The following is a 27,222-nucleotide window of genomic DNA, read 5'->3' on the forward strand; positions in this document are numbered from 1 at the left end:
ATCTGGTTTGAACTAGCCGAATCCACTTGAGGGGACAGATTATTGGTAACAAATCGTGCATTCCGAAATCTTATTGAGGTCATCATCATCTCTGATTAAATAAACGCAGGGTTTTGAACTTAAAGAAAATCTCTATTTTTTTTTCTTTCTACTTCTAGCTGGTACAGAAAGGCAAAGCATTTGAAGCATCTGAATTGATTTTCTGCCACAGGGAAAATGTGAACAGGAAGTTCTCCAGGAGTGTTCAGGTTCTGCCTAGGGTTGCACTTTCCCTGGTATCTCAGTAACAGTAACGAGGTGCTCTCTGTCGGAGAAGCCCGGCCGCGGGGCTGATGGGAGACCCTCTGATTTCTCAGCCCATCAGCACCCGCTGCGGCCATGTTCCCCCCCACCCCCCACCCCTGTCCTCCTTCCCACACCTACTCTCAGCCGCCCTCACCTCTTCAAAAGGGCTGTGCTGATTTTCATCAAAAGATCCAATTACGTTTCGATAACTGAAACAACTAATTCATCACAGTGACCACAGACTCAGAGCCCGACTCACACAGCAGAAGTTGGGGAAGGTCCCTGGGCCCAACTGCATGGGGGCAGAGACACAGGCTTGGAAGAAGCCTTCCCCAGACCCAGAGCTCCTACAAGAACTCAAGTTCTGACACTAGCTTGTCATCTTTTTCCAAACAATTATCCCTTCAACTGTCCCCACGTGACTCTGATGGGAAAGAGCCTCCTATAATAATATCAACAACATTGCTGTTCCTTGTATGCCGCCTTCTAGGACCTACTCGAGGCAGCCTGTTTAGTCCTCACTCACAGCAGTGCTCCGAGGTGAGCCCTTTGTCACGGAGGAGCAAAGAGAAGCAGAGAGAGGTTGCCCGATTTTCCCAAATTACCCAGCCGGTAAGAGGCAGGTTTAAACTGTGTCATTGGGACTTCCCTGGTGGCGCAGTGGTTAAGAATCCGCCTGCCAAGGCAGGGGACACGGGTTCGAGCCCTGGTCCGGGAAGATCCCACATGCTGCGGAGCAACTGAGCCCATGCGCCACAACTACTGAGCCCACGTGCCACAACTACTGAAGCCAGTGGGCCTAGAGCCCGTGCTCCGCAATAAGAGAAGCCACGGCAATGAGAAGTCTGCACACTGCAACGAAAAGTATCCCCCGCTCGCCGCAACTAGAGAAAGCCTGCGCGCAGCAACGAAGACCCAATGAAGGACCACCACCGACTGCATCCGCAGGGCAGATGTGGGCGGACGGAACTGGAGACGCGTCACAGCCGAGCGCGGGGTGCCGTCTGCTACAGTCACAGGGTTTGGAAAGGAGACATATTCACACACACAGAACTGGAAACAAGTCTCTCCAAAATGGCAGTGGAGTCACCAGACAAGCACTTGGGGAGACTGTGGTCTCCTCTACAAGCTTCTGCAGCCTGCGAAAGCCACGCCCCCATTTACGCTGGATTGTTCTCTACAGCTTTGCCTGTTTAGCATCTCGACACAGTTCCTCATAAAGTAGAATACAATACAGCAATTTCTAAGAGGAAATAACTTTAAAGGGAGAGAGACAAAGAGAGACTGAGAAGGAGGGAGGAAGGTCACGGGAGCAGATGTGAAGGTCATTTTCAGTGAGTGCTTGCCTTGTGGTCCTGAGGTCGGATGAGTCTTCCTTTAGGTGAGAAACGATCACTGCCATGTTTTCAGACCTATGCAAGATACACTACACAAGCCGCAACTGCCCTCATCCTAAACTCTGGGGAAAAAATACGTTCTTTATTCGTGTGTGTGTGTGTGTGTGTGTGTGTGTGTGTTTATTTATTTGTATACATATGTAAATATATATATTAAAAATTAGATCTTTGGATTTTTGGAAGTTTCTTTTCTTCAATCAGCAAACAACTAAGTTTTCACCTGACTGATACTCACCTCCACTCCTATAGGCTGAGCAACTACAGAGAGAACCTCGAAGAACACGTTAACAGCCCCTTCCCCTAAATTCCTTGAGGCCTGGTCGGCTCTGCTGCCTTGCAACAAGGCCAGGAGACTTCACGTGATATGACAGAAAAGCAATATTTATTAAAGACTTTGGAGCTAGGAAGTTTATAGTTAAATTGGAACTTATCCAATGTTGATCTGCCCTGAGTGTAAGGGGTGGGATTGAAGAGGCACACAGATGAGAAGCTGTGCAAACGAGACACAGGCCCAGCCTGTGCTGGGCGCCAAGGTGGCGTCTTTGAGAAAGACAGCTTTGCTTTCCGTCCGGGGTTCCTGAGATGTGGAAGGTTAGGGCTGCCTGTGTTGGATTCTCCCCCATGTTAGAAACACAAGCCAACAAAAAAAGACGTGTGTGTGAGAGAGAGGGAGAGACAGAGACAGAGAGACACAGAGAGACAAAGACAGACAGAGAGATACACAGAGAGAGAGAAAGGGAGAGACAGAGACTGAGACACAGAGAGAGACAGAGACAGAGAGACACAGAGGCAGCACTTGAGTTCCTGGGTCTAGTTATCCCACCCAAGCATAACTTCTCTTTTCTCCAGTTACGTGACCCTCTGAGTCCTTCTCCTTCTTTCTTTTTTCTTTTTGTTCTTAAGTGTGTGAGAGTTGGGCATCTGACACGAGGAATCAAGCAATTCTGATGAACAGAAAACTGGAAGCCACATATACCTGGGTTTGGAACCAGGCTCTTTCACTGACTACGTTTACCAGCTAAGTGGCCTTGAGGAAGGCGACGAGCTAAGTAGCACGTATCTGTGCTTCGTATTTATTACCAACACAACTCAGGTTACCGCAGCTCCCCTTCGCTCTTCCGTAGGGTTCTGAGGACAAGCTAGAGGCCGAGGGCAGTGCCTGACTTCTGCGGCTCCTCCGTCTGCCCCCTCCGCTGCTGGGTGGACATAACTCACGAATGGAAGGAAGTTAGAAAGCCGCGGGCCCTGACCTCTTCCTGCTGGCTTTTCACAAGTGCAATTTACCTGCTCATTGGCAGGGGTGATCCAACCCTCTTTATATTGTCAATGTAACCTTCAGCTAGCGTAATGAATGCACTTCAGAATTTTTCTTATGTTACTGCTGGATAAAGAAATGACCCAGAACTGCTTTTTATGGTAGTTAGAGGGAACAGACTCTAGCATGTCCTAAGTTAGTTTTGCTGAACCGACTGTAAATAAAAACACACATACAGGCTGACCTGGTGCTTCCCCTCTCATTTTCTTTCAAATCTCTTTGATGCAAAGGTGCAAAGGCAGCTGGTGTTATTTATAGGCAACGTTGCTGCAGAGACAATACAGGGTTATGGCCAAGCGTCAAACTGGGCCCCTGGTTGGCCTCTCCATCCTCATGTCCTGGGCCATCCAATGAGAACGCGGTCCTGCACCTTCTGCTTAATTACCGGCGAGGATTCGCCGAGACAAGGGAAAACTAGGAGAGGGACCGGCCTATGCTAAGCGCTCCGTAAGGTGCATACATTACGACTGTGATTATCATTTAGATAATAATTAATAATAGAATCAGTAAGAAATAGATTACAGATTGGCATACATACACTAATATGTATAAAACAGATAAATAATAAGAACCTGCTGTAAAAAAAATTAAATTAAAAACAAACAAAAACAAGACCTAGCCACAAGCCTCATAACTACTGTAAATCGAAAGCAGTGAGAGTGTAAATGACACTTGGAGATATCTATAACCACCGTAGTGTGAAATGAAAATATCTGTGAATTCTATACTCAATATTATGTAATAACCTGTAAGGGAAAAGAATGTGAAAAAATATATATACATGTATAACCGAATCGCTGTGCTGTATACCTGAAGCCTACATGATATTGTAAATCAACTACATTTCAATAAAAATTTTTTTAAAAAAGAAAAAACATATAATACCTCCTGTCTCAAATCTTTGTCTTGGGAGCACCTTCAAGGATGCATGCCTAAAATGTGTACTGAGTGAATCTTGTATTATATCACAAGATCATCCTCAAAGAATACTTAAGTTTACCCTTACCTTTTTAAAAATTATGTGTCTTTCTCAACTGAAGTTCAATGCACGTAATAAAGCCTCAGCAAAGACTGAACATTCGTTGAGAGTTCATTGCTGCAGCATCTACTGCGACAGGTGTACCCCAGCAGCACTTACAAGTTCAAGTACTCAGTGAGTCAGAGTTTCCTTTCACTAACACACAAGGTTAGAAACAGGTCATGCACTGAGTCAAACATCGCTTGCTCTCAGCTTGTAATTCAAAATCTGACCTTTGCTGAGAATGTTCTTATGTAGCACCACAATCATTTCCATCATTAATCAATATGAAGGGAGATTCGGAATAATTTCTTTGTATTTCAGAGCCCAACTGTTCTGGGACTACATCCATAAAAGCTGTTTAAAGTAGGTTGAAGATAAGCAATTAATGACTATTTCTAACTTTCATTAAATCTCAATTCCCAGAAACATAAATGACATTTATTGCCCCGATGTAATGTTAGTATTTTTTTTGAGATAAAACTTGAAAAACAAACATCCAGGAAAAAGAAAAAGTAAATCATAGGAAGAACCATAAATAAAAAAGAAACCTTTAATGATGGTTTTTTTTTTTTTTTTTTTTTGCTTTTGCTCCTGTCTAACTTTGTGGAGAGTTTGCCATCTAGTGGGAATTCTCAACCAATGCACCCTTACTGCCGCTGCTCAAAATGCTGAGACCTATAGACGTTTTTCTTGTTGCCGTTGTTTCAACAATCTGTCCAGGAAGATTTTATGCAAAGTGTTATAAATATTGTTTGCGTTCAGTTAAGCTGTAGGAGCTGATGTCTATATCTGTACCATTTCTATTCCATAAGCAAGAGTGCTATCTGCTTGTTCTAGATACTGTTCCAATTTTACAAACAAGGAAGTATTTTTAGGTGCATTTAACGCTGAAATAAACCTGCATAAATTTTCATGTGAGACTTTGAAAACTTTTAGCTCCAAAAACAGAGTCAAAGTTAAAAGAAAAACAAAACACTTTTGTAGCTTTAATTACAGTAGCGTTAGTTACAACAATACTTTCTTCTCTCTGGAGTTCTAATCATGTAAGGACACGTGATAAACATTGGATATGCCTTCAGCTCGCAATTCCTGCTCCATGCCTATTTTATGTTTCATGTGGGTAATGAATTGGTAGTAATAAAGAAAAGATGTATTTGAAGGAGGCAGGCTTGCAAAATTTTGTAACGTTTGCTTTAAGACTCAACATACTTCATCAAAATTTCAAGACAAGCTATATTATGGAATAAGTATTGAATAAGCAAAGGAATATTCAGATGGTAATCGAGGTGCTGATTTGCTCTATTTAATAGACATATCGACATCTTTTCAATAAAATCAGATAAGTAGGTGTGATGATAATATTGTTTATATATAAGCAATATTATATATTTATTTATATTCTGTTTATACAGATTTATTTATATATTGTTTATGTTTATGTTTTTATATGCACAGTGATCTACTTTACCTATGAATACTGATTTCAAGGAGGAAACTCAGAAGGATCATCAATTTGTGAAAGGTTAGAAGGCTAACAAGTTCAACTTTATACTACTGATTGTAAACCAGCCAAACAATTTCCAAAATTGTGGTACCTAATATGTGTAATTACTAAGCAAAGATGATACCCCAACCCAAATTCAAATATCATACAAATATTAGCTCCTCAAGCCTGACCAGCACTGTAAAAGTGAGAAAACCCACGAATACTGTTAACTGTTGGAAGGTCCATATATCACAAAAACACTGGGATGTACAATGCGTTATAACTTGCAAAGCAGCTTGTCTTATTATGAAAGAATATTTTGTCTGTGGAATTCTCATTGTACAAACGTTCCAGTGGATATGGCTTATGAATCTGGAGTGGCGGTGTACATTTTTACTGAGGAATGCTGTTTTGTGCCCATTAGATATTTATAATTCATTTTAATAAAATAACTTCTTTGTTCAAGGGACTTGAATTATTCATGATTTTTCTGAGTTCTTTCCTGTCGGAGCTTCTCACAAAGCAACCCCTGACGTTTGACTTTCTAAATAGCCTAAGTGATTCCAAACCCTCTTTTGCAAAGAGAAACGGATGTTGGAATGGAGGTCAATAAAGAAATGCTTGTTTTCTCCTACACGCTCTCACACTTCAAAAGAGGGGTCCAAGCCACAGACCAAGAAGCTGAATTGTCTCTCTGAATGCTGGATTAGATTGTTGCCTTTTGTTCTTCAGCGGCTCCGCGTCTGCAATGCCAAGCACACGCGTGTACGTGCACGCGGGCACACGCATGTACATGCACTCACACACACGCGCGGACGCACCGAAGCCAATGGCCTGCTATCAGCTTTGAGCTTTTGCTAATAAGAAAGATCAGGAACACAAAACTCCAAGACTTTTCTTCCTCACAGGCTGCCCTGAACACCTACCCCATGGTCCCCAATCTGAGGCTTTTCCTCCCATTAGAGATGTGCGATGTAGAAAAACAAAAAATGAATTCCAAGTAATGGGGTTTCTCAATACTGCTGTTGTATAATATATTCACTTCGGTATAGACCTCCTTATGGTTCTGGGTTTGATTTTCTCCTTCGTGAAATGAAGGGATTAAAAAAAAAAAAACACTTCTAATGCTCTGGTAGCTTAGAATTTCTATTTTTAAATCACTTTCGTCTGGGCAATCATGCTTTGATATCGGTGTTTTCTTCTTCTGAATTTCTGTTGTTTTGGGGGGGACAGTAAATCTCCAAATAGTCTCTTACTTTGAATAAAAAACAATTTTGATGAGGCCTTCTTACCTCATGTCTCCTGTTTGACATGATAAAGTGTATCTATACTGCTGGATGTAATATTTTCAAAGAAACTGAATAAGAGCTGTTAATCATGTAACAGTGACTTCGAATACGGCCAATTCATTCCCCTCCCCCGGTCCCACGCCCCACATCATTCACCCCCCGCCAACCCAGACAATGGCGACCACAGATATTGTTCTGTCCCTTCTCGGACAGGTCTAGGGGTTCCACTCCATTAAGACCCCATCGCCCCTGGAAAATCCCCCATCTCTCAGCTTGCATTTGACATCTCCACCTACTTGTCCAATCAGCTCTCCACCTTCAACTCTCAAACAACATGATTGGTCCTCAGGCCATGATCCGCCTCCCCAAGCATGCTTTATTTTCTCTCACAAAAGTTCTCATAAAATCATGACCACTCACACCATTCTTCTCGAATCCAATAACAATCAGGAAACAATAAATCAGGTGTCAATAGAGATCTGAAGTAAATCCACGTCTCTCTCAGAGTCCAGCTCCTCCCTGCTTTGCCAGGAATTCACTGCTGTGTGTGGACCCGCACACCCAGCTCCCTCTCTGTCCTATCTCTCACCCACTTCTCCTCTGAATGGGGTTTACTCTCCTTATTGGCTCGCTCCCATCCTATCCAAATCTGGACCAGTCCTTGTGGGAAGACACACCGGATCAGGCAGTCGGCGGACATGCACACATTGCAAAGACACCCCTCAGCTCACTGTCTTAAGAATTCTCCCCTCCGCGGCCCTCCTGTGACCAAGGCATCCTCATTTTAACAAACACTTTCCTCCTCCATTGCAGAAAATCAGCCCCCCAGTTTATGTGTATTGTTCATCTGAAGCCATTATGTAACCTCATCTGTTACTAATGAATCATAATTGCTCAAATATTATGTCCCATTATTTCAAAAGACTACTGAAAATTAGGAATGCATAGCTAATGTTATATCCAAAATACGGCAAAGGAATATAAAAGTTTATATGTGCGCTAATTTTTTATTCTGATCTGAAAACTAGGAAAATAGAAACACAAGTTAATACACATACACAAAACTTCACCTAAACACTCAATAAACGGTAACAGCCCTGTTATACAGATAGTTCTAATCTAATAGTATATCCAACTATTCTCCTAAAAGAAGTCACCATTTCTTCTCTGAAAAATAAGAAGAAAATTTAAGACCGCTAAAGTGCAACCACAATTTGAAGGCAGAACTACCAGGCGGAAAATGTATAATCACTTACCGATGGGCACATAAATTGTTAAGGTGGAGTCCATACTTCTCTTCAGCAGATAACCCATCCATCAACAAGGAGAAGATGAGAAAATTGCTCTGGCCAAGAGGTTGTGAAACAAGTCTGGATTTCTCTAGCATATATGTATAAATTCTGGCTGGTTAAGGAAAGAAAAGGGATTCTGTCAAATGGCATTATGAGTTTCATTTCCATAAATTGACACAGATTAATTAGAAGAAATAATAATGCAGCTTCTTTCCCAGCACAGACCTTTTAAAAACAAAATAACAGACTTTATTTTTAGAGAAATTTTTTAAGTCCAGAAAAATTAAGCAGAAAGTACTGAGTTCCAACATACCCTCTCTCTCCCCTCCCTCACACGCTGTTTACACTATTATTAACATCTTGCGCTAGAGTGGTACATATGTTAAAATGAATGAACCAATATTGATACACTATTATTAACTAAAGTCCGTAGTCTACACTGGCATTTGCTCTTGGTGTTGTACAGTTCTATGGGGTTTGAGAAATTTGCATGTCATGTGTGCACCATTACAGTACCATACAGAGTAGTCTGCCCTAAAAATCAGTGAACCACCTACTCACCCCTCCCTCGCCCCCAACCCCTGGTAACCAATGATCTTTTTACTGTCTCCATAGTTTTGCCTTTTCCCGAACGTCATATAGCTGGAATCACACAGTATGTGCCCCTTTCAGATTGGTTTCCTTCACTTAATAATATGTATTTAAAGTTGCTTTTTGGTCTTTTCATGGCTTTATAGCCCATTTTTTATTAGTGAATACTATTGCATTGCATGAATATACTACAGTTTGTTTATCCATTCAGCTATTAAAAAACACCTTGGTTGCTTCCTGTTTTTGCAATTATGAATAAAGCTGCTATAAACATTTATGTCTACATTACGTGCAGATGTGGTTTTCAACTCAGTTGAGTAAATGTCAAGGAATGTGATTCCCAGATCGTATGGCAAGGCTATGATCAGCTTTGTAAGACGCTGCCAAACTATCTTCCAAAGCGGCTGCACCATTTTGCATTCCCATAAGCAATAAATCAGAATTCCTGTTGCTCCAGATCCTTGTCAGCACTTGGTGCTGTTGGTGTTTTGGATTTTAGCCATTCTAACAGGCGTGCAGTGGTATTTCATCCTTGCTTTAATCTGCATTTCCTAGATGACGTATAACGTGGACCATCTTCTCACGTGCTCATTTCCATTTGTCTGTCTTCTTTGGTAAGATGTCCGTGCAGATATTTTGCCCATGTTTAAAACTGAGTTGTTTTCTTACTGTTGAATATTAAGAGTTCTCCATATATTTTAGACAATTTTTTATCAAATACGTCTTTTGCAAATATTTTCTCCCAGCCTATGGCTCATCATTTCATTCTCTTCACAGTGTCTTTCACAGAACAGAAATTTTGAATTTTAATGAAGTTTAGATTATCAATTATTCCTTTCATGGATTGTGCTTTTAGTGTTGTACCTGAAAAGTTATTGCCGGGCTTCCCTGGTGGCGCAGTGGTTAAGAATCCGCCTGCCAATGCAGGGGACAGGGGTTCGAGCCCTGGTCCGGAAAGATCCCACATGCCACGGGGGCAAGTAAGCCCGTGCGCCACAACTACGGAGCCTGTGCTCTAGAGCCCGTGAGCCACAACTACTGAGCCGCGAGCCACAACTACTGAAGCCCGCGTGCCTAGAGCCCATGCTCCGCAGCAAGAGAAGCCACCGCAGTGAGAAGCCCGCGCACCACAACAAAAAGTAGCCCCCGCTCGCCCCAACTAGAGAAAGCCCGCACGCAGCAACGAAGACCCAGCGCAGCCAAGAATAAAATAAATAAATTTATTTTTTTAAAAAAAGTCATTGCCAAACCCACAGTCACGTAAAATTTCTCCTCTATTCTCTTTTAAAAGTTTTACAGTTTTGTTTTTACATTTAGATTTATGATCTAACTGAGCTATTTTTCATGATATCTTTGTGCTACATGCGTGGGTTTCTTTGCCTGTGGATGTTCTGTTTTGCCAGCAAAATCAGTGGAAAAGACTATCCTTTATTGAATTGCCTTTGCTCCTTTGTCAATGATTAGTTGACTACGTTTATGTGGGTCTATTTCTGGGCTCTCTATTGGTGTTCCATTGACCTATTTGTCTATTTTTTCACCAGTGCTACTGAATCACTGTCTTGATTACTGTAGCTTTACAGTAAGTCTTAAAGTTGGGTAGGGCCAGTCCTCCAATGTTGTTCTTCTTTTTCAGTGTTGTGCTGGCTCTTCTGGAACTTTTAACTCTCCATACAAACCTCCTGTCGATATCCATAAAGTAACTCAGGGATTTTTATTGGAATTGTACTGAATCTATAGATCAAATTGGGAAGAACGGACATCTTAACAATACTGAGTCTTCATAGCCTTCCTATCCGTTGAACATTGAGTGTCTCACCATTCAGACCTTCTTTGCTTTCTTTCATCAATGTTTTGTAGTTTTCCTTATGAGGATCATGTGCATATGTTGCTAAATTTATACTTAAGTATTTTTGTTTCGGTGCTAATGGAAATGGTGCTGTGTTTTTAATTTCAAATTCCAGTTGTTCATTGATGATATATAGGAAAGCGATTGACTTTTGTATATTAACCTTATACCCTGAAACTTTGCTACAATCACTAATTAGTTCCAGGAGCTTTTTGTTGTTGTTGCTGTTGATGATGATTCTTTTGGATTTCTAAAATCAGATCAACAAAGACAGCTTGATTTCTTCCTTCCCAATATGTGTACCTTTGTTTTTTCTTTTTCTTATTACATTAGCTAGGATTTCCAGTATGATGTTGAAAGAGAGTGGTGAGAGGGGACATTCTTACCTTGTTCCTGACCCAACATATACTTTTGTGCACAAATATAATCTGAAACAAGACATGTCCTTGCCTATAACAAAGCCACCAAAATAAGTATTAGAATTTTCTTGATTAATGTCTCAAAATTTGCAGGTACATATTGCTCGGGTATATATCAGTAGACATTGATTTTAAATGCTCTGCTGTAGACGTTAGCAAGTATTACTGTCAAACAGCTCAGAAGGTTTTTATAGCTGCACTGTTAGGACAAGAGATACAGACAATGGTCTCTCACTGCTGGAAACACTGGAAGAAACTCACTGCAGCAAAGGCAAATACTATGTGAATTCATGAAGATACAATTTAATATACAGAATGGTAAAGGTTTCAAGACCTAATATACTGGAATTATAAGAGGGAGCTAAATCGTGGTTTGTAGTGCAGTGATAGATGATGATACTGGTCCTTCAACAATAAAGTTTACATTCTAGTCAGGGAGGAAATAAGTCATGTGTCTGTAAGTAATGCAGGCACAATGTGAATAGTGTCCAGTCATCTTCCTGGTTTATTGTGACCTCACACGTATTAGGAGGACTCATATCAAGGATTCACTATTTGCTCCTCTGCCTTTAAACATTACAAAAGCAAAAGAAAAAATAACCCACATCATAAATACATGTTGAAATTTCGTTCATAGTACGTGAGAAATGATGAAAGTATGCAATTTGGGAATCACAATCCCAGTTTTGCTTCAAAGATAGGACTGGAAATTCAGAATCTAATGTTAATCAGAACTTAGGACCATATATTTGGCATGCTGAAAATCCTACTGTTTCTGGAGTATTCTTTGTATTTGAGCTTAGGTCTATTCTTATCACTATGAACGGTCAGTAAACAGTTCTGTACTTGAATTTTAAATGCAACTGTGAATTACTATAGTTTTCCACTTTGAAGTAAGAACTCATGGTCGATAATTTTGGGGATCAAAAAAATAGCAGTTTTAGGAAGGAAGATCAATTTAATTTTTCCCTCCATTTGAACTATAAACCAAATTTTGTGTAACGAGCCTACTGTTAATTATTCCAGAGTCCAGCCTCTGAAAGCAAAACATGTGAGGTCTCCCAATTTGGCTTTTACATAGCAAATCTACTTGAACAAATGGAACCACTATCGCAGTGCTTTATTCCTAAAAATTTTGTAAGTGGTCAATTTAGTCAGTCAGAATGGTGATCAGTGCTTAAAAAAAATCTCAAAATTAATAAACCTTATTAAGAAAGGTTGTCTCATTAGACACCTTCTAGAGAAGTTATCAGAAGTGCATAAAGAAAAATTCTTTCAAAATATCCCTTCAATTAGTGGCATTAAAGCCCGAAGGTGATGGCAAAATTAGAATGAGGTGGTGTGGTTTCTTTTCCATTTCTCCATGAGTATTTAATCAGGAGGTAATTTCAAATTGAGGTCTTAATTTTCTTTCCTACTTTTTCCTTCTTAAGCAAAATGCTGAAAACATGTTCCATTTGTTATGGATAATATTAACCCTGAAGTAATTAACTGCTCAAGAGAGTATTTCTAAGCATCTGTACCCATAGGAAATAAACTGTCATAGCTGTCCCCACTGTTATTTTCTGGTCACCAACTAACGGAATATCAGGTGAAAATGGAGGGCCAAGTGGTGACCTTCTGACCATCAAGCTTCTATACTCGGAGAAAAGACTGACCTTATGCCCACTTGTTCAAGCCAACACACAAGCTTAATTTAAAGCAGTATTCAGAACTAATCAAATTCCACATCATAGAGTGACTTCAATACCTTTCATCTTTCAAAACCAGTATCATCCTAGTTAGCTCATCTCCAGCAGTGAATAAAATTGCTGTGGATTAGAAGAATTTCTGATCAGTAGGATTTTTTTTAAGAAGTCCATCTTTAAGGAGATTTTAGATGGAAGAAAACCACCAAAAATTCAGAACAACCGAAAGTTCAAATTTCTGTGAGACTCTAATATTCTTCTGAATGGGGAAAATGCAGGCCTTTCTGTTGTGTTTAAAATGAAACTGGAATAATGGAAGGAAAGTGATAGGTTTTGAAGTTAAAAATGTTTCTGACTCATTCATGCAAGTGTCCATGCACAGAAAGTTTCTACGAATTTCTTGATTTCTGAAGACTTGTACATTTTAAAAAATACTTTATGTCAGAAATATTCTTGACTGGAAGTATACCTGTGATCCTCCATCTTTCCAGAAATCTATGTGAGCAGGTCTTCCACAAAGTTTCGCTACTGAAAAAATATATATGTTTGCAGATTATATGTAACATAATATGCAGTGAAAGGATTTTATAGAGCTATACCCATTTTCGTTCAAGATGAAAGGAGGTGGAAGACATAAACCTCCCTCTCCTTCAAGAAGGTCAAGTGCTCCAGCTGCCCTTCCACTGGCTTCCAGAAACTTCCAGCACCCACTCTCACTCTGCCCACCCAAGTGGTCATCAGTATATGACTAATAAGATCTCTTCCCAGAAACGCCCGGTCCCCGGTCCTGAATCTGATACTGGCATCTACATGTCCCTCTCAACTTCACTTTCCCCATCCGTTAGTGGGGACAAAAAGAAACAAAGATCCCAGGCTTCCCGGATCCCAAGAGGAGGAATCACCATTTAAAGTACCTACTGTGTACCAGGCGCTGTGCTAGGTGTTTTTCCAACTTTGCCTCATTTAAATCCTGCTGCAGGCCTTTTCACATTTAAACCCAACTGGCTTATCTCCAAAGCCCAGGCTGCTTGCACTAAAAGATGCTGTTCTTCAAAGGAGATGCAATCAATTAAAGCACGCTGAAATATTCTTTTTATTTTTTTCACATAAAAAAAATTATTTTTTAAATTTTTTGACCACACCGCATGGCTTGCGGGATCATACTTCCCCAACCAGGGATCAAACCCAGGCCCTCGGCAGTGAAAGCGTTGAGTCCTGACCACTGGACTGCCGGGGAATTCCCGGAAACTATTTTTTTAATCGAAGTATAGTTGGTTTACAATGTTGTGTTAGTTTCAGGTGTACAGCAGAGTGATTCAGTTTTGTATATATATATATGTATATATATTCTTTTTCTGATTCTCTTCTATTACAGGTTATTACAAAATATTGAGTATAATTCCATGTGCTATACAGTAGGTCCTTGTTGGTTATCTATTTTATATACAGTAGTGTGTATATGATAATCCCAAACTCCTAATTTATCCACCCCCTTCCCCTTTGATAACCATGTTTGTTTTTTATGTCTGTGGGTCTATTTCTGCTTTGTATATAAGTTCATTTGTATCATTTTTTTTAGATTTCACCTATAAGGGATATCATGACATTTGTCTTTCTCTGTCTGACTTACTTCACTTAGTATGATCATCTCTAGGTCCATCCATGTTGCTGCAAATGGCATTGTTTCTTTTTTTATGGCTGAGTAATATTCCATTGTATATATACCACCTCTTCTCTATCCATTCATCTGTCTATGAACATTTAGGTTGCTTCCATGTCTTGGCTATTGTAAACAGTGCTGCAATGAACATTGGGGTGCATGTATCCTTTTGAACAATGTTTTTTTCTGGATTCATACCCAGGAGTGGGATTGCTTGATCATATGTTAATTCTATTTTTAGTTTTTTAAGGAACCTCCATACTGTTCTCCTTAGTGGCTGTATCAATTTACATTCCCACCAGCAGTGCAGGAGGGTTCTCTTTTCTCCGCACCCTCTCCAGCATTTATTATTTATAGACTTTTTGATGATGGTCATTCTGAAACTTTTCAAAGAACCGAGAGTATAATACTAAGGATAGTTGACGATGACATCAAGGAAGATGAAAACTATTTATTTGTTTGTCTATTTAAAATTAAGGTTTGAAAAAATGAAGTGCCAACATCTTAATATATTTTCCACCTCTTTGTGTTCACTCTAAGTTTTAACTTTCCCAAGTAGATAACACAGCCTTGGCATATTTACTGGGAAACACCTCTGACTGTTAGTAAATTTCAATTTCCACTTCAATAAGCCTGGGTGTCTTCAAGACACAGAAAAGACAAGGAGCCAATTATTCTTGCCTTCCCACACATGGGTTCTGGGTCCTCCTACCTTTGTAGACCCTTCAGCACGTTTGTTTTGCCAGTCTCCACACTCAGGAAGCAGATAATGGTTCTACCCTTAGCACACACAAACTCTCAGTATGAAGAGAATCGGCTCTATTTACACAAAATAATCCAGAGTTAAATGCTGATAACTTTCCTTGACTATTGGAGACTCTCGATAATAGGTGTTCTTTGCTGGCATGAATGAGTTCCCGAGGCGTTTACACAGCCCCCTCCCTGAACTGAACGATGGCTGCTCCGCTGTGATCGCTCCCCAGTGCCACTCCTCAGTCTGTAATCCAACAGATACGGAACGCAGGCCTACTGTGCGCCCAGACAGACAAGCGCTCTGCCATCAGCAAACCTGTATCCTAAGAGGAGTCACAGACAACAACCAGACCAATGGGAAAGGGCGCTTTCAGATTGTGACAAGTGCGGGGGAAGAAATAAGGGGGACGACTTGGTCTACAGTCAACAGAGCTGGAATCAGGGGAGCACGTTAGAAACAGGGGCTTGGGGAACTTAGAAAGATTACACTGTTAAATAAGTAATCAGATGGGAAAAAACCCTGGACCGAAAGCCTAGGTTAGAATGTTCTTTATTAATTAAACTTTCTTCAAAATAAGAAACAATCCTGACTTTCTGTAGCTGATGTTTCATAAAACTGAGACTTGTATTTTCTTTGTTACAATTGGTGGTTGCATCCCTGATCAAGGAGTTGGCATTAAATTATAAAAGTATAAGCAATAATGTCGATAAAGGAAATATACAGCATCTATCAACCTTAAAAGTAGTAATATAACATTCCCGGTACAATAAACTCCTTACAACTATTTTACATGTTGATAATTTAAGAAAATCTAGACTACCATGAAGCATGAAATCAACCTGTAACCTACATATATTTTACCTAATTTGAGGTGTAAAAACCTTAGTCCAATTTGGTTTACTATTTTAGTGAACACTTAAAATTCAGAAGGCTTTTACACAGGACTAATTTGAAGGACTCAGCTGTCTTTAAAAAACATGTAAAGTAATTTATATTGATACTTTTTAAAATTTTTCTTTCAGAAAAGGATATATCCCATTGACGTACAGCTTCTTAAAGTGTTTTAACAGTGCCTGTTTTTGGAGGTGGTGATGATACGTTTGCTTAGACTGAGAATAATTTTGAAAAGTAAAGACAGACACAATAGATCTCTCCTTATTCTCTGTCATGGGGTGAACTGTGTCCCACAAAAAGATATGGCTAAGCCCCAAGCCCCCATACCTGTGCACGTGACCTCGTCTGAAAATGAAGTCATGTGCCAGGCGGGCAGCACACTGATGCTCACAGCTCTTTCACAATCCAGAGGGCGTTTCAGGACCTGGAAGTGCCTCAGATCCATCTGTATGAATATTTATTGTCACCCTGTCACAGTGTGCAGCCTGCAGAGGCTGTGTGAGAGGTGTCTGTGGGTCTGATTAGGCTGGAGCTCCATGGGGCTGCCTGAGGATTCACTGAAGGCGCCACAAGTAAGCCGTCGCCTCCTGCTTTTACACAGCGTACAATTATTTTCTAAATTAACGTTCCTGAGGAGGACATGTTAAATTCTATCCAGAAGAGAAAGTAAACAAAATTAGGAATGGGTAAGACCGTCAGAAGCCACTTATCTTCGCCTTGGTAAAGGGACTATTGAATCAAGAACAAGCTGTATCAGTGTCAGGTGTACAACAAAGTGATTCAGTTATACATATACATGTATCTATTCTTTTTCAAATTCTTTTCTCTATGTGGTTGTTACAGAGTTGTTAATCAACTGCATACCAATATAAAATAAAAGGTTAAAAAAATAAGTATAAACTTTACAACCACAAAAAAATAAATGAATAAAATTATTCCATCTTTTCCATAAAAGAACACGCTGTATCTCCTCAGAGCCAACTGTGCATAAGCCGTAGCAGCCGGCTTCACTTGGGTTGGGCTAGAACCGTCCCTCTCAAACTTCAGCGTTTGTCTGAATCACCAGGGAATTGCCAGGAACTGTTCAAGTCCCAATCCTGAGGTCTGCAGTGGGGCATAGGAGGTTGCATTTCTAACAAGCTCCCAGATTACACAGTGTCCTTAGTTATCTTCGGGTCCCCCTGGAGTAGCAAGGGGCTCGGACGTGCAACCTTCAGAACCCCCGAATCTCCCAGCTGCTATGGCTCCAACCCTTGGTGCCGGAAAGCTCAGGGGAAATCATGCACACAAAATGAGGTGGCCAGGCTGTGCCCTCCACTTGGAGGCATAGTCTCACTGGGGTGTTACAAACAAAGATGTGAAAACCAGAGTTTGAGGCTCAAGACATTTCTCCTCTGAGGTTTTCCTAAAATGGTACATCTTCAAACAGAGCTCTTAGCCACGGAGTGAGAAACAAAACAAAACAGCCTTCCTTTGCAGAATTTAAGCCTCTAACATCAACATCTAAAATTATCTTTTCTGACTCTCTTTATGCATATTTTTTACCAAATTTCATTTAGTACTAATGGGATTTGGACATACCTCACTGCAAAATACAGGTTATTTGTTTCTAAACTATGGTCAAAAGTGACTTTTGTTTCCTGAAGGGAAGATAGTGTAACTTGAAACACCAAATAAAACTGATCTCTTTCAAAGATAATTACAATTGGTTGTGTGCTAACAGCTGTTACAAAACTTTTGAAAAGACTCTATTCCTCCAAGTAGATTCAGGCATTCTAACTACAGTTATAGTCATGTTGTTAATTTGCATGGATAATCCGTTTTGATTTGAAAGATGTAAAATCCCAAGTGAATTCTAAACTAGTTGAATTTCAAATAAGGGGTTTTCATGAAGTACACATTAAATATTTAAATCAAATAAGAAATAGTTCAGTTTGGGTTTAGTTGGGTGATCATTTTGATTTTTTGATTTGTTTTAATTCAATCATTTTAAAATACAGATTCAGTTTTATTTAAAATAGATTTCAACGTATCTTGCAAGAAGGAATTATGTACTCAAGTTACACATTACTTTGATATTTAAGTTTGTTTCTGTGCTCAGCAAGTGTGATTCATTTCAGCTATTTTCGGTTTGGTTTCGTATTAGTTTACACAAAAATTGCCTTGAAAGGTTCACCTTGCATTTCAGAATATTTTTCAATTCACAATAATTTTAGAACTCATAACTTGACACCTTGGGTGTGCACACTGATACACCCACATGTGGGTGCGCGCGCACACACACGCACACGCACCAGTCACTGTTGCCACGGTGCTTGGTGCTTCTCTGCCCCCTTCTGGTAGCTCCAGAGATCTCCTTTGTTAATTTTACACTTACCTCCAGTTAAGTGTTTTTTCCTCTCACAGAATTGTAGTTCAAAATACTTTATGAAGCAGCTGGACAGGTCATTAAGAGTGGTCTTGGCATGTCCAAAGGCTTCTAAGATGCTCATGACCTGTAGCAAAAGGGAAACGTTTATTTTTTTTTAAAGGGAAACATTTATTGAGTTACCCATCTGTTTAAATAAAATTGGGTAATAATAGCAGAGAGACAGGAATACTCCCTCAGCTAAGAGGTTCTCCATTGTTCATGCAACACCATATTGCAATTTTAAGGTCATTCTTTTCTCAAATGCAAACTGCTAGCATTCTCCCTCTCAAACGGTAGCTAACAGTAACAGGAGAATTATGCACAGAGTACATGACTCCCTTTTTTTCACTAGCCTCTCAGTGTAACACACACACACACACACACAGGCACACACGCACACAACTCAGCACATGCTATTTGGGCTTTTTAACTTGACTAGAACAGTGCAAGTGCTTCTGTGGCTTTGGAGGGAGGAATTAGAGTTAATATAAGCAATAGTCAGAATTTCCTTTAAAAATAACGAATCCACGTAAACATTTGTTTATAACCTTCTTCCGAACCCGTATTTACTTTGCCACATACTCTTTTGCACCCCGAGTCCCTAGATAACCCTCCCATACCCTGTTTTTGCTCCATAATAAGAATTCTAGATGAAGCCACTGGATCCAGTGTATCTTATCACGAGGTGCTCTTGTAGAGATGGGTGCTTGCAGCTTTAAAATGCTCTTAATACAGCTCCACGGATCAACCCTGGCATCTGAAATTCTTCACGTATTTCCTTAAAGATTGACTATAGGATGAATGTCATTTTTTTCTCACAACCGATTGTGCCTGTGACAATGATGATGGCCAAGCAATTCTCCAAAATGTATGAAAATCTGGAAGGTTCAAAGGTACTTTTCTGTATCTTTCAAGATACTGACATCTTAAATGTAGTTCCTGCATCAACCACAAGATGGGCACTATGATACCTTCTTGATACACTTGGTGGTGGCTTACAATTTCTGATGATAGTATTTTTCGAGACTTTTATTCTAAATTAGAAAAAAAAAAGTTTGCTGTTGTTTTTTAACTTTCTGGATGCTGCTCTACTAAGGCACTCAATTCACCTGGAAGTATTTCATACTTTGAAAGATTATAAAACAACACTTTGATTCTAATCACAAGTCACAGAGCTAAACATCGTGGAAACAGCGAAATATATTAAAACGTCTGTTTCTGAAGTTCGAACTTTTGGAGAGAAACACTGAATCTTTACAGAAACCCTATGATTTAGGTCTCTTTACAATAACCTAATTTTAAAGATCATAATAGTGCATTGATAGTAGTAATGGCAGAAATGTTTCTGAAAAATAATTTGAAACAGTATTTATGAAGGTCCTACGTTTTGCTTCTTTTCCAACAACTTAATATGAAATAAATATATAGCAAAATTAATAGTGTAATTATATCACATTTTAAACCTTTATAATATGACAATAAACAATTGTTTAAAAATTCATAAAAAGGAATAAAATAACATTTTTAAATATTTTGGCTTCTAGTTGGTTGGCGTTGTATCTGATAACACACTAATTTCTTATCATAATAGAAAATGAATATAAAAGATAATGAATGACCCAGGCCCAGACAGGAAGTCCAGGATAATGAATGGCACGGCACGATGCATGTGCTCTGCCCCCCCTTTCCCGCTCTGCTAATGACAAGTTCTACCACCGTGAGCAAGTTTCATAAATTCCCAAACCTCCTTTCCTTTACTCTAAGCAGAATAACCCCTTCAGTGGTTATCAGAGTCCAGTGTATGAAGCGCTCAGCTGGGCGCCTGGCACATGGTAAGCATTCAACAAATAGCAAAGATTCGTTTTGTTTTTGTTAATAATAGTAGAAAACATTTATACTTCACTTACTATGTGCCAGGAACTATATATATATAAAGTTATATATAAATTATATCTAACCGTACACACACATTCATATATATGTACGAACGTATATGCGTGTATATGTATAAATAACTTCTTTTAATTCGCACAACTACTGTCTCCATTTTATAGAAAAGAAAATTGATGGATTAAGTAAATTTCCCAAGGTTCAGAGCTTATAAATAGTGGAGCTGGGATTGAAACCCGAGCAATCTCTTGCAGAATCGGTGTGTTTAATCACCGTATCTGAATAATGATAAAGACATATAAGGCAGAAAATTAGCATAAACCTAAAACTACTGAACAAATATAAACACATGGCATTCTTTCATTGTGCACTGCTGGTCCACGATTCAAGATTAAACTGAAATGAGGTGTTCTTTTTTTTTTTTTTAATCTTTAATCATCCATTTGCCCAATAGGTGGCGCTAAACAAATGTGTTAAGAGAAATACAGAAAAAATGCAAAACCAATACTGTTCTGCTGCTCAACTTTAAAACAAAATAATGAGAATATTGTGCCATAATAAAACTTTAAATAAAAATATAGGCAAAGGGAAGTAAGTATACATTTCCTCAGTATTTACTGTTTCAAATTTTATTGGCATGATTTGTTCCTATTTTACATTGGAACTTTTTTCTATAAAATTTTCTTAGTTCTTCCACTAGAAGTTACGCGCACTTATCCTGGTAGGAGTTAGTCAGCTGGATTTTCTCAAAGTAAAAACTTGTAGCCTCCTCAATAAAAAATAAGGGCTTAATCAAGGTGACCCCCATCACTCTGTGAAAGCAGTTACTCAATAAACATTTATTTAATTTAAATGGAACTGAATGTCTTAAAGTTGAAACTCATTTGGGCCAGAATTAGTGAAAAGTCCCAGGCAATTGTGTTTTTTCCCAAAACATGACTTTTATGTTCCAATAAACCTACTGCCATGGAAAGTCCCTGCTTCCACAGTTTGAAATTCAAATAATGCGACTACAAACAACCACCCTCTTAACCGATCTCAGCTGTTTTGAAATTGTCCAGGGAAACAAAAGCAGTATCTACAGTGATAGGATTCAAAGCCACCTGCCCATGGGGTAAAGCTCACTCTGAAGCCCATCGCGAAGGCAGAACGTAAACCTACGTAGACTTTCAAGACGGACAACTGAAGTATAAGATTAAAATCCAGAAAAGTTACAGCTGTGTGTCCTTTAAAATATATGTGCATTACCTGCATAAAATTACCAAAAATCATCTCTGGAGCTCACCTTCAGATACCAGTTAAATCTCTTTCTCTCCCTCTCTGCACCCTCTGTGGAGAACACTGCTCACCGTGATAGCACGGAACTTAGAAATGGCCAGCTTCCTCCCAAACCCCTTCCCTTTGTGTTTCCCACCCCCCACCCCAGCTCCGGATAATAACCTTTAATTTATAAATCTTTAATTCTGCCATCGATGTAAACCACAAGGAAAATGTTCTCTACGCCTCAGTTTCTCCACGATTCTGTGCTGAAGACCTACCGATATGTCCTTCCTGTTATGTTGCTACCGTTCTTCTACTATTTATTCTTTGGAAACTGCTCATCAGCATGACCTTCAATGACTGTTCTTCTCTCACATATGCTAAGATGTAGGGCAACATGATTTGGTCCAGACTCAACCAGTATCTCCCAGTGGAAGATACCATGTGTCTGTTGTGCACGTGGCCCCTCGGGGCAGCATCTTGCACGTGTCTGCCCCGTGGTACCTCCAAGGGGTTGTTCCACCATCTAACTCTGCTCACTCACTCCTCTCTTTTCAGGGCCACCTAACGAACCTTCCTCTCATCTTGCCCTGAACATAAAGCCTTCTACTACGTTGCTCTGTGTATCAAGGATATTCTTTTCTACTCACCTCCTAAACACAATTTTTCTTTCATGCAGAAAGTACTGCCCCACCTCTTAAACAGACATAATTTCAGTGAACACCTGTGATGTTATAATGATCTGCAGTCAGTTCATAACTTTTTCCAGTGCGTGTATTTTATTACCGCACAGCACACACACTCGGATGCTGGGCAAAGACTGTGGCTGGGTAATTTTCAAGAACGTCTTGTACACTGAATAAATGCATGTGGATGATCATTTAAAGGGAGACCGAAAAAAGCATGATGGACATGAAGTTTAAGCCACACTCAAACCTAAGACTGGAAATCACTTATTTATGACACCCTCAATTTGCCATGAGAAAGGAGTAAAATGAACAAATGAATTAGGAATAGTTTCACTTGAAATTTGCATTGACATTATAATATGGATTCCCAGATGCTAATTGATTTGGAAGAGTTGTATCTATCTTATCCAAAAAAATGCAGCTTAGAATGTATTCACTACATAAAGCCAATTTACATAAAGTAACCCAATTTACATAAAGCCAATTTACATAAAGTAATCTAGAATGCATTTTAGAAGTCACACTCTGCTCTTTCTCAAAGCATTGTTTTAATAAATGAGTGCTTTAGTCTATAATTTACAGAGACTACGGTTTCTTGTCATTACAATTAAGCCAGCAGACCCTGTTATTTTATTAGGTAACCCGAGTCTACTGTATAACCGCATTGCTTTATAGATTCTCTAATCCTTAAGTGTCATTAGTAAGCATATTACAATATCTGAACAAAGAGTTTACACTACTTTTCCCAAGTTGACCCAAAATGTTAAATTACTTTGAGCTGTGCTGTAGAATTCTGCACATGCCCAATATATAGCTCGAGTTTAATAGATGGCTATGAATTAAAGTCATTAATGAACACATACAATACCATACATGCATTGTAGAGCTGATTTATCATATATTCTTTGTAAAGAGAAGAATTGAAAAGAGAGTTTCTCCTTCTAATCCGCTGTGGCCTGGAAAACACCTGTTAACAGAACAGTGTGAAAACATCCGTCTACTTGCAGGTGTCTCCTTGAGTCAAATGTCTGAGTTTTATCGTGTGAAGTTTGACCTTTCCCTTAGCTGCTAATAGGACTTTGTGGTTCCTCATTCAATCCTGACAGTATTTTAGGTCTATGAAGTAGCAGGATAAGGTGTCTTCATATAAAAGCAAATGTTACTGCATATAATTTAAAATCAGTCTTAATTTGGGTGAAAGGAGCCAAAAGGTACAAACTTCCAGTTATAAGATAAATAAGTCCTGGAGATGTAATGCACTGCATGGTGACTACAGTTAATAATAGTGTATTGTATATTTGAAAGTTGTTAAGAGACTAGATCTTAAAAGTTATCATCACAAGAAAAAAAATTTTGTAACTATGTGTGGTGATGGATGTTAACTAAACTTATTGTGGGGTGATCATTCTGCAATATACACAAATATCAAATCATTATGTTGTATACCTAAAACGAATCCAATGTTATATGTCAAAATACCAATTTTGGGGTTGAAGGTTTATCACCAGCCTATTAATGTCATCAAAGTTGACTGTTACCAGTTCTTTTACATACATTGAAACTTTATTATCACCTCTCAGTAATCCCCCCACAAAAGTTGCTTATCTGGCCAATCCCACCAAAGTGTCCCTTTCTATGTAAACAACGACAAACTCTAACTGTATTACGTATTTTCAATCCAACTGTTCAGAGCAAATACAAAAAGAGTATGACGTTCAAAATATTTTAAAATATATACAAGAAAATAAACCTTGACGTGAACAATACTCATTTGCACCGGTCTTTTTTTCTTTCTTTCCACAAATTTTGGTCAACTTATGGTTAAACTGATGGCCTATTAAGATGCCCCCTTTATTTGTAAACTGCATTTTTCTTGCTTCTCCATAGTTTCTAACCCAAGCAAGAGACTTACATGTTTAAATTTGGAATCGAATATAGGCCTGCTGGAACCAGACCTACAGGCGAGGTGTCTCATTATTTGTTTGCTGGCTTCAGACTTCCCAGATCCTCTTTCTCCACTAAAATAAAATAGAAAAAAAAAAAAAAAAAACACAAGTTTATGGTTTTGGAGAACATAGTAAAAAAATTAAATAACCAGAGACAATTCTCAGGCACAAAGAAGGTGAGGAAATGACCTAGTGACTTTTAATGAGATGATGGCATCATTTAACACTTCCATGTGATTCACTCCTTTGCTGTACTATATACACAATAAATAAATACGTGTGTGTGTATGTTTGTGTGCCTCTGTGTGTGTACCTGTGTACACACAATATGGTGTTTTCGATGCTGGGACTATAAATGAATAGGATGCCACTTCTGCTCCCCAGTATCTTACAGAGTAGAACCACATGATGCAGGTAAATTATAGCAGAAAGGCCTTAGGCTGGAAAGAAAGACGCTTCCACCTGTCCCGTGCTTTGTGAGTGCAGGTGAGTGGGGTGGCCGCCAGGTGTCGGTCCCCTACAGTCGAGATGCGTATTTGGTAGGGCCACACGTCTGGCCTGATTAAATCTTTGAGTCCTCCAGGAAAGACGTTACATCTTCCTTGGAAAAGTCATTCAGTCCTTCTCAGCTTTCCTCCTCCTTCCTTCAAAGTGAACATCAAGCATGCAGCTCCTACAACTAAGTCGGTAAAGATGGAGGAGCGACCAGGTAGGTGAGGGCCCGGTGCCCAGCAGATCCGAAAACGGCCTGATGCGTCTCGAGGCTGCTGTCAGTTTGGACATTTCGTGTTTTCCATTTTCCTTTAATCTAGGAACAGGCACCATCCAAATATGTCCCGCATGAGGACAGTGCTTTTGGTATGTCCCAGGCATACTTCGTAAGTGATATAATTCCTATAAATAATGATTGTATTATATTCCTGAGACTAGGCAATATAGGGTTAACATAAAACTCCAATACAATAATTACTAAACCAACGTGGTCTGATACGAAATAAGGCTTTTACTGCATCTAGATGGAATACTCGTGAAAACGGTGTTTACTCATCGATAGCCAAAAGTGGAAAATACATATAAAGCTCTTTTGCTAGGGCTTTCTCAGGTTTCTCCCTTGAGCACTTGTTCTAATGAATTTGATTAAAGGGTGTTTGCCAGGAAAGAAACTGACACTTAATTCTCTTATTCACGTCTCAACTTGTTAATAAAACGTCTACTCCCCTCATCTGTGACCATAAACATTTTAACCACTTTTAGAGCGACCAGCTTAGCAGCCTCAGGGGAGCAGGTGACAGTGACCTGCGGAAGATACGAAAGAGCTCATTTTCTGGGTTCAAAGACCCTTCCTTTTAACCTTCTAATTGCAGAGCAGAAACAATCTAAATCTTTCATGATGGAAATTTAACGTCTACAATTATATTCCCTGTTAAAAAATTCTATTACCCAGCAACATAACTTGATGTGTCAGGCGCCTCGTTTTTAGAGAGATTTTGCTTGCATTCACTCAGGGATCAATCTTGAAAATACCATTTTCCTTTTCCAAATATTGCCTGTTCCTTCAAATGAGACTTACTGAGGGCCTACTACGTGCCGGAGTCTGTTAGTCTTCAGGGTAAAAGAGGTGAAAAGATACCGCTTCCTGCACCATGGGCTGGGGATACTCTCGAGGAAGGAGTAGGTACATAATTAAGGTACGATTATAACAGGTGGGCACAGCTAGCAACGAGCCCATGGGAGAAGGGGCAGGTACATCTCTGGGAAGAAGCCGGGGGAGACTTCTGGGTGAGGTAGTAATTGAGCTCATTCTTGGAGAAGGGGCAGCGTAGAAGGCAGTGCTTATGCAACATTAAACACTCAACCAACACTCCCTGAGCATCTACTGAGCAAGTCGAAACAGGGGCGGGTCTCGAGTCCCTGCGTATCTGGAGACACAGAGCCTGGGAGGCTGTGGGGCTGACCCAGTGGTCACGTGGGTCCCTTTTCCTTCTCCCCACCGTTGCCCTCACCCTGTGACCACATGTAGGGAAAATGATCAACTCTCTCGGCTAGCCAGAATCACATGGCTTTTTGCCATCTCATAAAATCCCACAACGAGCACCACATTTCACTTTGAGTAAAATACGAAGAAATCTTAGAAAAAAGAAAAAATGGATATGATAGTCTTGGCCTCATAGCATATCAAGTTGAAACTAAAAATTCTAGTTCAACGTGTTCAAGAAACATTCCTTGATCTGAAAATCCACGTCTATGATTAAACCAGACATTGACCGAAGATTTGGGGCGGCGCTGATGGGTCATGGACCCATACAAAATGTGAAGCTTAAATATGAACAGCCTTGTCTGCTAAATCTGTACATGACAGAAGCAGACCCTATGTTGCTTGTGCCACAAGTTAGCTGCACATTCAGCATAAAACATTAATTTAGGTTTGCTCAGCATACTGTTAGGATAATGGATATTTGTCGTACATGCTCAAACAATTAATTAAAACCATCTATCAAGGCCTTCAGAAAATTAAAGCAAAGGTAGAACTGGGTGGGCTCCCAACTCCCAGTTCTAGCCCAGGACAGAGATCTAAAAATTGTTAAAAACTATTCCTTAGGATGAAGCCTAGTGTGTTACGGGAGCCCATAATTATGAAGAAAATGAGAAATAAAATGAAAATTTGAAAATCAAATTAAAAATCCTCTGGCCTGGTACTGTAAATCACCTACTCCAGGAATATTTGAACTTTGATCTCCAAATCTTCAATTATTCTTTGTAAATGCTAATCATGGGACATAATAGACACTCTGTAAATGATCTTTACACAAAGTATTTAGTTGAATTCTAAATTGACTCATTTTAATGTATTAGTATAAAGGCAGAAAGCCTGTCGTAGTCAAGACAATCAAGGAGGTTGAGAAGCTACAGGCAAACACCAATTCCGAAAGAAGACAGACAATAGCTAGTAATAAGTCCTTATGATCATGGACTTGTCCTTCATTTCTTTTTTTTTTTTTTTTTGCAGCATGCGGGCCTCTCACTGTCGTGGCCTCTCCCATTGAGGAGCACAGGCTCCGGATGCGCAGGCTCAGCTGCCATGGCTCACGG

General features: G+C 39.5%; 1 protein-coding gene across 1 annotated transcript in view; it reads right to left on the bottom strand.

Moving 5' to 3' along the window:
• MYO16 (myosin XVI) overlaps positions 1 to 27,222 on the bottom strand; it is a 427,770-nt gene that overhangs the window by 225,170 nt on the left and 175,378 nt on the right. Inside the window, 3 exon segments of the mRNA XM_067712857.1 lie at positions 8,050 to 8,197; positions 18,315 to 18,432; positions 24,099 to 24,204. Of these exon segments, the coding sequence (XP_067568958.1) occupies positions 8,050 to 8,197; positions 18,315 to 18,432; positions 24,099 to 24,204 (372 nt within the window).

This window comes from Pseudorca crassidens, chromosome 18, assembly GCF_039906515.1.
Source record: "Pseudorca crassidens isolate mPseCra1 chromosome 18, mPseCra1.hap1, whole genome shotgun sequence".
Lineage (NCBI taxonomy): Eukaryota > Metazoa > Chordata > Mammalia > Artiodactyla > Delphinidae > Pseudorca > Pseudorca crassidens.